The sequence below is a fragment of the Palaemon carinicauda genome, chromosome 4 (genome assembly GCF_036898095.1).
Source record: "Palaemon carinicauda isolate YSFRI2023 chromosome 4, ASM3689809v2, whole genome shotgun sequence".
Taxonomy (NCBI): Eukaryota; Metazoa; Arthropoda; class Malacostraca; order Decapoda; family Palaemonidae; genus Palaemon; species Palaemon carinicauda.
In genome coordinates, this window is record NC_090728.1 from 87,301,009 (window position 1) to 87,313,960 (window position 12,952).

At 46.8% G+C, this 12,952-nt stretch overlaps 1 protein-coding gene across 1 annotated transcript in view; it reads right to left on the minus strand.

Moving 5' to 3' along the window:
• garz (Sec7 domain-containing protein garz) overlaps positions 1-12,952 on the minus strand; it is a 329,166-nt gene that overhangs the window by 141,644 nt on the left and 174,570 nt on the right. Inside the window, exon 11 of the mRNA XM_068371820.1 lies at positions 5,882-6,047. Coding sequence (XP_068227921.1) covers positions 5,882-6,047 — 166 coding nt within the window. The remainder of the gene's footprint in view (positions 1-5,881; positions 6,048-12,952) is intronic.

The window sequence follows — 12,952 nt, forward strand, 5'->3', positions numbered from 1 at the left end:
ACGAGAAAAATGAAAAGACAAGGGGCTTGCGGTGTAACAGAGTTAAGGGTATTGTCATTAACTGTCATTATCTCAATACTGTACGAGAGGCTTCAGCCTACTGAAAGGTATAAAAATGGAAAAAATTACAAATTCGGAGATAATTTGTATTTTTCCTAACCATACAAACCTTAGCTATTTACATTGGCTATTACTTTCGGCGTAGCTGAAATGACGAGGCATGGATCCTTCTACCCAAACGGGCAAAACTCTTGCCGACCCAATGGCATAGAGGCTCAGTGACACTGGATTCGCTGACAGAGACGGAGATATGGTAAGAGCGAGGCGCGATATCCTTGGCTGATCACAGAGATCGTGCAGGAATCGGCATCAGGAAGCTGTTATCCGGATGAGTAACCTTAGGCATCCCCCCAGCGTGAGACCTGCAAGGGGGGGTTGCCAATCCTAGAGTTTGTGAACTCTGCCGCTCCCTCTAGGATTATGCCTCCCCGGGAGAGCCTCCCGTACTACCTGTCCCTGACAGGAGGGGACTGCTATTGTACACCTTGTCTTAGCTGCCGTAGCCGGTCCGATAACTTAGGCCGACGAGGTTGAAAGAAGAGGCGTTGGAGGCCTGCTGGGTCTGGAAGAAAGCGCCTTGGAGGAGTGAAAACGGAAGTCGACTTCCTCCGCACAACAGCTGTCCACGTCTCTGTCCTTGGGCTCAAACAAGCTCTTCCCAAGGATGGAAGAGTGTCTGAGCTTGTCAACATCCACGGATGAGACACCCGAGGGGAAGCCCTCGGTCACTGCGTCTAGATGCTCCAACATCGAGTTTGCCCGCAAGTTCAAAACTTGGCGACGGAACGCAAATGTGCTTGAGCCTGAGAGGAGGAAAGTACCTATGATCTTCCTGGAGCTTCCCTGTACAAAACCTCGGGTCGCAACCGAGGAGGGAAAGGACCTGGTAAACCCCTTCCACGGGATGAAGAGGAGGAAGGGCTAAACCAGTCACCCCTTGCCTGACTGAGAAATCTCGAAAGGAAAACTCCCTGGCACGACCCTGCCAGGGAATGACGAGGAGGAAGGGCTAACCCAGGTTCTGGAAAGAAGAATGTTGCCCAGACCTCTCTGAAGATTCTTCCTGCTCTTGCACGTGCCATGCTCTGCGTTTACGGGGTGAAGACCGTGTTCTGGAAATACGCGCTCCAGAAGACTCGCCAGGCTGGCCGTGTTGCGAAACCCCGACGGGAATCGCGGTCGCAATCGCCCTGGCGCTCGCGCGATGGTAATTCAATGGTTCGCGTGTGGCTGAATGAGGAAGTGCCCGTGCGCGGGCACGCAGGAGCGCGGACGAAAGTGCGCGAGGGAGCGCAGAAGGAGGGCGAGCGTGGTTGGAAGGGCGAGAGCTGGCGATCGGAATCCGATAGTTCACAGGGGAGCGATGACCTGTAGGCAAGCCATGGCTACTGCTGGAATCAAGGCGGCGCTCGTGCGATGGAACCCCGTCGGTTCGCGCGATGGAACCCCGTCGGTTCGCGCGATGGAACACCGTCGGTTCGCGCGATGGAACACCGTCGGTTCGCGCGATGGAACACTGTCGGTTCGCGCGATGGAACACCGTCGGTTCGCACGATGGAACACAGTCGGTTCGCACGATGGAACACCGTTGATTTGCGCGATGGAACACCGTTGATTTGCGCGATGGAACACCGTTGATTTGCGCGATGGAACACCGTTGGTTCGCGTGCGGGCGAACATTGGAGAGCATGTGCGCGTGGGCGTGCGGTCGCGCGGGCACGTGGGCGTGTGGTCGCGCGGGCACGTGGGCGCGCGGGCGAGCGCAGGCACGTGGGCGCGCGGGCGAGTGCAGGCACGTGGGCGCGCGGGCGAGCGCAGGCACGTGGGCGCGCGGGTGAGCGCAGGCGGTTGGGCGACCGATGGTGCGTAGGAGGGCGATGGCGCGTTTGACGAGCGATGGCACGTCTTGGCGAGCGAAGGCCCGTAAGCGAGTGAAGGCGCGTTGGCAAGCGATGGCGCGTCGGCAAGCGATGGTGCGTTGGCAAGCGATGGCGTTGGCGAGCGGTGGTGCGTTAACAAAACGCTAGCGCGCAGGCGGAGAATCGCGCGGGCGCGTAGGAGATCGCTGACACGTAAGAGACTAGGGATGATTAGCGCGCATCGCGCTAATCAGAAGGCACATAGGTGCATCAGGAAGGTGAGCGCTGATGCGAGCTGTCAATCAGGCGATCCTGGACGGTTAGGAAAAACTGTTGGCGCCCATTGGTGCGTGGCAGAAAAGGGCGCGCAGATGTGTGCTGGCGATTGAAGGAAGCTGGCGCACAGAAGGACAGAAGTAAAGGTGAGCGCTGGCGAGCAGGAGGAAGATCTACGGCAAGACACAGCTACCGGAGATCGTGGTCCACAGTAGGCGAGTGCTAGATCGCTAATGATGGTGTCCAGGGGACCTGACCCGCGTGGAATCTCGATGGCGATCGTTGACGCGCAGGAGATCGCTGACGAGCAGGCGAACGTTGACGCGTCTGTGGTTGCTGGCGAGCTGGTGATCGCTGGCGAGCAGAAGGGCGACACGTGGAATCCTGTGCGTAGAAGAAGAGTCCTTGTCCAAGACCTGAACCGAAGTTCTAGGTTGCGCGGGCGAACGTGGGCGCACGGCACGTATCAGGAACTGGAAGCGCAGGTGCGCTCTGATGGGCAGGAGATCTAGAGCGCTCAGGAGACCGATGGCGCGCAGGGCGCACAACAGGAACAGCAGGATGTTCGGAGTCCTCAGGAGAGCGCTGGCGAGCAGTGGGGCGACGATCATCAGGAGAGCGCTGACGAACAGGAGAGCGCTGGCAAACAGGAGAGCGCTAGCGATCAGGAAAACGCTGAAGAGCAGGAGAGCGCCTGTGAGCCAACACTGCAGAAGGGTGCGCAGGGGAACCCTGACACGCAAGGGAAGCACCCCCCGTGGGAGGCAACCCTTTGCCCCGAAGGGACCATTGCCCGTCGGATGACGAGGTCAGACTGCTGCCCATCTGCACCAGGGGCGGAAGGTCAGGAAGGCGTTGGAGATCGATCCCCGGAGAGATCTAAGGAGGTAGGAGCTGCAGGCTGCATACGGAGATTCAAAAAGGCGCCTCTTAGCACCCTTATAGGGAGACGGGAGGCCCCTACGACATAGCGGACGGTGAGCCTTACGGCGAAGGCGGCCAACAGCAACAACAGCAGAAGAGTCCTCCGAAGAGGAGTCTCTATGAGTGTACTCCCTCGCGAACGAAAGAGAAACACTTCGTAGAAGAGACGGGTCAGCCAGTGACCTAAAAAGAGCAATCCTCCGAAGAGGGGCTCCTGCTGTTGCCCAGCCCCTTGAGCGTAACTGCAGGTGCGACCGCTCAGCACCAAGAGCATAGTCGCACGAAAAAAAGGCAAGAGGAGATCCCCCCAAAGGGAAAAAGCTCAAGCCTGGGTAGGAAAACTTCCCTCGGAAGGAAAGTTACCCACCCAAGGAGGCGAGCATCCTGAGTGTTCTAAAATGAACTGGAGAGCTGTCAATTGTCACGGGAGTACTTCCAGGAGAAGGAGACACGCCCCTGACGAAGATCTATAGGGGAGGCAGCAACAGCAGATTCTCCAGGCCTCAACAAGACAGCTCACTCCGTTGCCACATTATAGAAACGAACTAGATCATTAACTGTGAAAAATAAAAACAAAAATCATTAGTTAACATTCATTCCCCCGGGAAGACTCCGAAGAGGAATCTCGAGGAAAAAGAACACAAGAATTACACAACAGGCACGTGCCCTCACAACCACTTACACTCACGGAAGGAGAGCTGTAACAAACACAGAATTATAACAATATAATTATGTAACTATGTAATTGCGTAATTTAAAAAAAAAAGAATGAACACTAAATAAAGAACGAAAACCCCGAAAGGAATCGTTCTACAAAACTGAAAAATCAACCAATACAATTAGATTCATAAACTAATTGAGACAAAACATACGGCGTAGCAACCCCACCCACACGGGAAGGAAGCTACTCAGACGTAGTAAAGGTAACGTAGTAAGGGTGAACGACCTCACTAGAGAGAGAGAAAGACCGAAGTCAAACTCGATCGCAACCCATGAAATTACACCGTGGTGGCCTAACTGCCGAGGGCTCCACGGAGATATCGTACACTACACACACAAGCACGAACTCTGAAAAGGAAACTTACTGATTTCTATACTCAAATATATACATAAACACGAAAAAATGTTTACATATATATTGAGTAAAAGAAAAGTAAGTGATTAAGTAAAGACAAAACAAAAAAATGGCTGCCAAGCGAGTACAAAGACAGGCACGTCTGTCCATTGTCCGAGCCAAAAGTGAAGTGAGACATTTCACCGGTGTGTGAGGGAGGGAGGGGTAGCAAGCTACCCCTCCCCCTACCCCTGCTAACTAGCGCGGGGTAGGAAACCCTCGTTAAAATCTAATGGCTCGTCATTTCAGCTACGCCGAAAGTAATACCCAATGTAAATAGCGTGGTTTGTATTTCGGTTACGGAACAAATTAGTTTTAGGGCATACTGTACGTAAAACCAGGCCTTGAGAGATAAGTATTATGACTATCAGGGGAGTTTCACAAAAATAAACCACAATCTGAAGCTTGGCAAACAACTTCATATACCACACACATACAATTAGAGAACTAAAACTACAGTACAAAGAAATTATTTCGTAGGTATGCCAAGATAATCGCCTTTGAATGCCAGATTGTCTCAGTAATTTATTTGAGGGGTAAGAATATTGCAAGGAAAGAAAATGGGGAATTCTTAATTTTAGTGTAATGCTGGTATCAATCCAAGCTTCAAGAGAGAAGCACTATAAAAACATCCAGGGTTTCAAAGATACCAAATCATTGATAAATCAAAACTTACAGGCCTAGGTTTTCTCTAGCAACAAACTCTACTAAATATTCTTCAACTCTTTTACCTCCAGGCTATTTGGAAATTTCCAACCCTTAACCCCCAGGGGGTTATTTTTTTCCCAGCACATTTTGCAGTATATTTTATTTAAATTGCTCTAATAGCCTTAATTTTTGTTATAGAGAGGTCAGGTTGGTCTCATTCTCTTGGAAAATGCCTGAATTTTCTCAAAAAATTATCAAAAATATGAAAAAAAAATTCTATAGCATTTTTTTGCAAGGACGTACCGGTACTTCCATGGGGGTAAAGGGATGGCTTTTATGAAACGTACCAGTACGTCCTTTGGGGGTTAAAGGGTTAATTGAAATTTTCACGATGCACTTGTAATACAAAGCCCTGCATTTGCATACTACATGCATGAAATACTGTATCTTCACATTACTAATACTTACTGTAAGAGTTGCTTCTAATATAATGAAGAGGGATAACCATTGTGGATTCAAGTTACAGTATATTATATAAGAGCAATAAAGTATTTACTGTACTAAAGTCTATAACCACATATATATCACAGAATGAGTATTTTTTTTCATTATATGAGCAGCAACAAGTAAGGAACATAATGTATTTCCTCAACATAATAACATGTATACAACATGCTCAATGATAAAAAATAATGACTTAGAATAAGTGTACAGTAGTTTACTGTATACAAGTAACAAAGGATGCACTCATTTACAAGATAATTGTAGAAGGGACAAGAGATATTAAGTGTTAATTTGGTTTTTATAACGTAAACATATATTCAGGTATCACAATTATTATTCACAGTACAGAAAGAAAACATGTAAAGATATTTAAAAGAGCACAAAGTACACACTTTTTTCATGCCTTTACTCACACTGCCAATTAGCTTTAGCTCTCAAGCACTAATCAACCACACAGAACTGTTATTGCAAGCGTCTAATTTATTTTTCAACTTACACGGAGGGTGACTTCTAAAGAGTTGATGCCGAAAATCGGGTAAGAAGGCATCAATGCGGTCCCAAGTTATAGTCCACAAACGTGTGAATCCATCCGCAGTGTGGAAGACTTGGGTTGTTTCCATGACCAATAACATATTCTTTAATATCTCTGGAATAGCATCACTCTGTAAAACACAAAGAAGATAAGTTTGAGAATGAGAAATAATGAAACAATACGGCATATAAGATAATTCTCACATTTGTTTAAAGTGAAAAATAAACTTCCAATTATAAACAAGAATATGATAGAATTTAATCAGTGGTATCTTAGCAAACTAACCCTTATGAATTTTGTATTGAAAAAAAAAATTCATAAAAATATATCTTCCCTAAAAACCCACTACAGTAATTCCAAATAAGGGATTTTGACGAAGGAAAAATCTATTTCTGGGGAGAGACCTGTGGCGCCCGGTGAAAAGAGTCCTTCTTATATATCTTTTCTGATAAAACCTTCCAATTATACCAGAGAAAGAAAAAAGCATGGAATGCTGAGGTTACTACCCTCGCGCGAGCACCTTTTGGGTGTCGTGTATAAAGCAAAGGCGCGTGAAAACCACTATTCACAGGTTGTCTTCCATTTAGTTAATTCCTTCGTCAAAGGGATGGGCCGATACAAAGGTCCTAGCCAACCACCACCGCCACGACGCGAGCGCCATCTGAACAACATCCTTCTGTAATGGTCATGACGGCTTGGAAAGGAAAGGGTGGGATCGTGTAAAATAAAGGGGAAGGGTTTCACCGGGCGCCACAGGTCTCTCCCCAGAAATAGATTTTTCCTTCGTCAAAATCCCTTTTCTGGGTCGATCTGTGGCGCCGGGTGAAAATGTACCAGAGAATGCCTTCCAAGCCCAACAATAACAACTAATTTAATGAGGGGAGAGAAACAACACCATGTAAAGAAAATCATAAATAATTAAGGTAAACAAACATGATAACAGGGAAGCCTCCGAGTATCAGAGGAAACATGCTACAAAACTGACATGGCTAAGAATATCCCAACCCTATAACAACGGTAATCAATAATAGTTACAAACATAACCTAATATGTAATAAACTTAGGGCTAACGAACCACCAAGGAAGCGGCGTCGTGGTGCGAGTGGCGGGTAGGAGGGAGAAGAAAAGAGATGGATGAAAGGAAGAACAAAAGATCACTGGGGAGAGATAAGGCTCCCAGCTGCAACTGTTGGGTATTTAAGAGCCTGTAAGTTCATTAGATAGTGGCGTTTGAAGACCATAGGAGATTCCCAACCCGTGAACTTTATAAGGTCATCAAAGTCCATCTTTTGGGGGAAATGATCCCGGATTGGCTTGTTAAATGAAGTATAGGATCTATAGCCTAATACCACGTATGGGAATGGTACCTCCTTGTTCTCTGATAAACAAGGGGCCAGACGATCGGGAAGCAGTCGTGGCTAAAAAGGCCCTGAGAGTGGTGACCGGACATAGAGAAGTATCTTGGAGAAGAGGAATAACTTTCCAAGGGGACCACCTATTTTGGGGGTTAACGGCCGAATCATATTGGCGAATTGTCGAGTCCCTTTTGTCTGATTCGATGAAGAAATCGTTTTCCAGTTCAATGTTCGCGTCTCTACGAGCTACCAACTTCCTGTAGTCCACAAAGTTAGGGTTTTGGCCATCCTTGAGTAATCTGACACAGTGAGTTTGGAATACTTGGGTCAGTTTGAGGAACGGGATCCGGATGGGACGGAGTTTCCACTCGAGGAGGAGAGGAAACCAACTGTTCTTGGGCAGTGAGGTGGTACTAAAGCCACTGCGCCCCGGAAGGAGCGCAGTCGGTGTAAAAGTTTTTAGAAGATTCACTGGGAGAGATAGGGAAATCTTCCTCTAATGGTTCCAATCCCGGGGTAATGCGTCCATGGCATGAGCCCGAGGGTCCAGGATTGGGGTCACATAACAAGGAAGTTTGTGATTGATCTGAGATGTGAATAGATCTACCTGGATGCCTGGAACGAGCCTGAGTATCCACCGGAATGAAATTCTGACTCCAGGGGACTCGTCCTGGATAGTGAGCCCGTTCTCACATCCTGGCCTCCCGCTAGGTGAGGTGCTGACAGGAACCAGTTCTTTTCTGTTGCCCAGGCGAAGAAAGTGACCAGGATCTGATTCAGGTTGGGTGATTTGGATCCTCCCCTGTTTCCGTAGTGTACCTCGTCTGTGCTGTCTGACACTACTCTGATGTGGGTCGACCTCGGAGGAGTCTCTCTCTTCAGGGTCAAGAACACTGCCATGGCTTCGAGAACATTGATATGGGACTGTTTCATGGCTAGTGACCAAGAACCTGAAACATCTGATGTTCGGAGAAATCCACCCATCCACTTAGAGACACGGCTGAATGGAATGTCACTTGTGGAGGTGGGAATTGTAGAGGAACCGCTTGGGAGAGGTTCTTCGGTTCGGACCATGGGCGTAGTCTCATTTTCCAGACAGAGGGGATCTTCGAGACCTTGTCTTCTTATAGGTACTGTAGCTCTCTTTCTCCAAAATCGATTGATGTCTTGAGTTTGGCTTTTATTAGGAGATCTGTTACTGAAGTGAATTGGAAAAGGCCGAGGATACTTTCTAGGCTCTTTGGACACCTGTTTGTGCTTGAGAAATTCTTGATCTTGGAACCTATTCCTCTTACTTTTGGAAGGGAGAGACAACGTGTGCTTTGAAAGGTCCCACTGAATGGCTAACCATTCTAAGTGGCCTGATGGTCGCAGGCGAGACTTATGGAGATTGACCCGAAATCACAGGTTGTCGAGCAATCGAAGTAATTCCTTCGTAGCTCTGTTGCCTTTTATGGCCGGCCGGGCCCAAATGAGCCAACCGGCCAGATAAGCAATGATCTGTATCTCTTGGTTCCTGAGTTGTTCTAACACTGCCTCTCCCAGTTTCGTGAATATCCTGGGATCAATGTTGAGGCCGAAGGGCATGTCTTGAACACAAAGGCTTTCCTGCTTAGGTGGAAACCCAGATAAGAAGAGAAGTTTCGAGCTATAGGCGCAAGCTAATAGAGGTCGGTAAGATCGACAGAGGTGGTGACGGTCCCACGGGGAAGTAAGGTCCGTACCTGAGAGATAGTCGTTTGATTGCTTTTTCTTGAGTAACCCTGTGGTGTACTCTTTCAGGACGGGAGTGGATTTCTGGGAGAAGGTCACTGGCAGAGGAGGAGGACCTTGAGGCCATTTTCATCTCAAACCGTTAGAGACTATGCTATGATCCCACAGACCGAGTCCAATGGTCACGAAAGTGGTAAAGTCTTCCCTCTACCGGGACCACCGCGTTGTGAGGGAGTGAATCTAGGTCCTTCCCTTCTCCGAGCCCCCTTTTTTCTAGGTCCGCCTTGATGGCGGGACTGTCTTCTACTCCTGTAGCTTCCTCTCTGGTGTCCATGAAAGGAGCCTGAGGGTTCGGATCTAGGGCTGTATGCAGGCAAAACATCCCAACGGAGTTGGGCTGTGTACCTGGGGAATCAGTGAGGTAGACCACCTGATGATGGGGAGTCAGATACAAAAGCGTCGAACCAGAGGAAGGCTGTGATGACGAGTGGGAAACCGACTATCGATTCCTGTCTGATAGAGGTCTCAGACAGAACGTACTTCCCACAACTGACCCGATCAGACCAACAAACGTGTAGGTCGAACTGGAAGGGCAGAGCCTGGAATTATCGTACCCCCCAGGCTGACAACATCCTGGTCCAGACAGATCGGGCCTGCCCTTTAGGAAATAATACCGTTACCTTCGGTACCTTGTCTAAACTAACCAAGGCAATCTCTTTCAATCGAACGAATCCGTTGAATGGGAATTCTAGTACCTGGGAGTAAAATCTAGGTCCCCCAGAGGGAGGACGTCTATGCCCTCCAGATTTATGGTACCACCTATATCCGAGTTCCTGAACGGCACTGACTCACCACCATACCTTAGAGCTGCGTCATAGCCCCTTGGTTTTCCCTAGAATGTGTTGCTTTTAGCCGTCACAGTTTATGCAGGGTAACATGAACATCAGGATCCTTTAATGGTCCTAGGTCGGTGACGTAGGTAATTGCAAAGCTGAAGGCTCAAAACTCATCCCCACCTACCTGCCCGTCCATGGGGTCGTTGTCCAACCTTAGAGAGGACACTCCGAGGAGATAGGGACCTCTAGATGGAGCATTCCTTCCCAACCTCGATACCCAAGGGCGGAGAGCCTCTCTTGCAGGCCAGAGAGAATCATCATCATCCTGATGGGAACCATGAAGGCGAACCTTCTGTAACACAAAGGGGACATAAGTCTGGATGTTCCTTGAACTTTGGTTAGCGATCCTATTCACAGGCTGGGATCAGCTGTATAACTCTTAAAAAGCAATTTTAAAGACAAGTCATTTAATGTATTATCTTCTGGGGTATAGTGCGCCACTTGTATTCATGAAATGTGACACTGTTGGCGCATTCGCCACTGGGTGGAAATTTATTTCTATATGAACACTATGTTGTATGGATATTTATCCATATCTAGACATAGTTAGAATTGACTATGCATAAATATAGGCATAATTAATGTATTTCTATTTGAACACTATGTTGTATGGATATTTAGCCATATTTAGACATAGTTAGGATTGAATATGCATAAATATAGGCATAATTAATTTAATTCCATTTGAACACGATGTTGTATGGATATTTATCCATATTTATACATAGTTAGAATTAAATACATGCATAAATATAGGCATAGTTACGTTCATAAATAATTTTTTTTTTTTTTGTTAAATCCTTCCCTTTACAGGTAAAACAAAAGATTGGCCACCCGTGGTCTGAGTGATCTCCGACTGTACCGGAGCTCCGGTAACCATCCCCGGTACAAACAAAGGTCCGTCATAGTGACAACGTGAACCAGAGGAAATCTAATATTAACCTCAATGCTGATCGCCTGTACGATATCCGGTTAAGCCGGAGATTCGATGAAAAGGATCGTAATGACGATATTGTGATTATTCATGAAAAAGGGTTCATACCCTGATTCTGATCATCTGATTGATCTCTGTTTGTACCGGAGAACCAGTGACAAAGGTCCGGCATCGTGAAAACGTGATCCTCATCGGTACGATAACATTCTCTAAAACTGAATGTCTGTGTTATCTCCAGTGAAGCCGGAGATTCGATGAAAAAGGGACCGTAATAATGAAACTGTGAAATCCTCATCGGTATCACATTGTTAACTCCGGTTCTGGACGTCTGCTTGATCTCTGTTTGTATGGGAGATCCGGTAGCAAAGGTCAGTCCCCGTGAGATCGTGACCGTCACCGGTACGATAACATTAACCTCAAAGAATGTTTGAGTTATCTCCAGCGAAGCCGGAGATTCGATGAAAAAAGGGGCCGGAAAGGTGTAATTGAGATCAAACATGACAAAGGTTCGTGTGCAAAAGGCCTCAGCCGGAGTCTGAGTGCCGGATTTCACCGTTGCACTCCAAATATCTGACTAGTTCTCACCCAATGAGTATTCATTATAGCGGCGTATAACTCAAGGCGGAGCTAAGCATAACTCAAGGCGGAGCTAAGGGTGTCGGTATAAATCGAACCCAATTAATGACTCATACACCAACGTTCCTACTAATAGTGTTAGCTATATTAACAGTAACCACATCAATAAAACGTGTATAACATTAAACGTACTATCATCAACTCTGATAATAAGAGGAGGCCTGAATAACTCGTGAACGTATAAAAACGGAGAACGGGAAAATCACCTCCCTTACTCGAGCTAATAAACGAGCACCCTATGCTCTCACTCTCAAGGTTACATAATAAAAGCTAACATCACACAATAATATAAGGAAAGTAAAAAACTGATTGCTTTTATTTTATTTTTATTTTTTCCTTTATCTTTTTCATTTTTAGTCATTGTAATAACCAAGAACGAAGAATAACGACAACGTAACCAATAAATAAGGATATAGTCTAAATCGAACCTTCCTGGGGCGAGTACAAACTAACAGACTAAATCGCAAACGTTTAAATCGCTATTCGCCCAAAACCATTGTTGGCACTATAATATCCAAATGTTTGTATATTTGTAATTTACCTAATGTCTGTTAATGACATAAGGATAAATAACTTAAAGCAATCTGCCGACCTGCGAGGGTCGGGGAAGCAATGACATGCCCTTAAAATAAATATAAACACCAGCCTTAGCTAAAGGCAAGGCAAATATAAGTGTTAAGTGTATGGGCGACCTCCGGTGAAGCCGGAGCGTAATGAGATGTCCTGAATAATGCCGTCTTAGCCAAAGGCAAGGCAAATATAAGTGTGAAGTGTATGGGCGACCTCCGGTGACGCCGGAGGATGATGAGATACCCTGAATAATTCAATTGTGGCTAATAATCCAATTGTGAAGATATAAAAGCCAAGCCGCAGCTAAAGGCTAAGGCTTAGATCATAGCAAAGCGTATTTACAAACTCCGGTGAGGCCGGTGGGAGAAGAAAGGTCCTGAATAATTATTGTGAATAAAAACACAATTGTAATAACAATGGCTATTGTGGATATGGCCGTGGCCTGAGACCGCAGTAAGGGCCACCGGAGGGTCGTATCTAAACAATATGAAGCCCGTCCCATGCAGTAAACAATATATAAATATAACAATAGAACGAAAGTCATTGAGAATCCCTCAAGCCGGAGTAGAACTCAAGGCGGAGTGGAAAACGTTCATAAACTACTCCCGAGCCGTAACGGGGAGAGGACGAAACACGGACCAAAATAACGCTAACAATTGAAAAGTCACGAAAATTAAATAACTCGTAAGTTATCATCCACCCCGAGGGGGAGAGGTGAGGGGGGGAGAGGTGAGGGGGGGAGAGGTGAGGGGAGGAGAGGTGAGAGAGGGAGAACCCGTTGAACGCACAAAACGGAAAACGGGAAATCCGCTCAACCACCAGAGCTAAGAAAGAAAACGAGAGAAAGGGGTAACTCGTGACTGCGAACAGAAAACGGGGACCCCAATCTCTCGCTCTCTTGGACACAAAAACAGGACTAAAAATCACACAA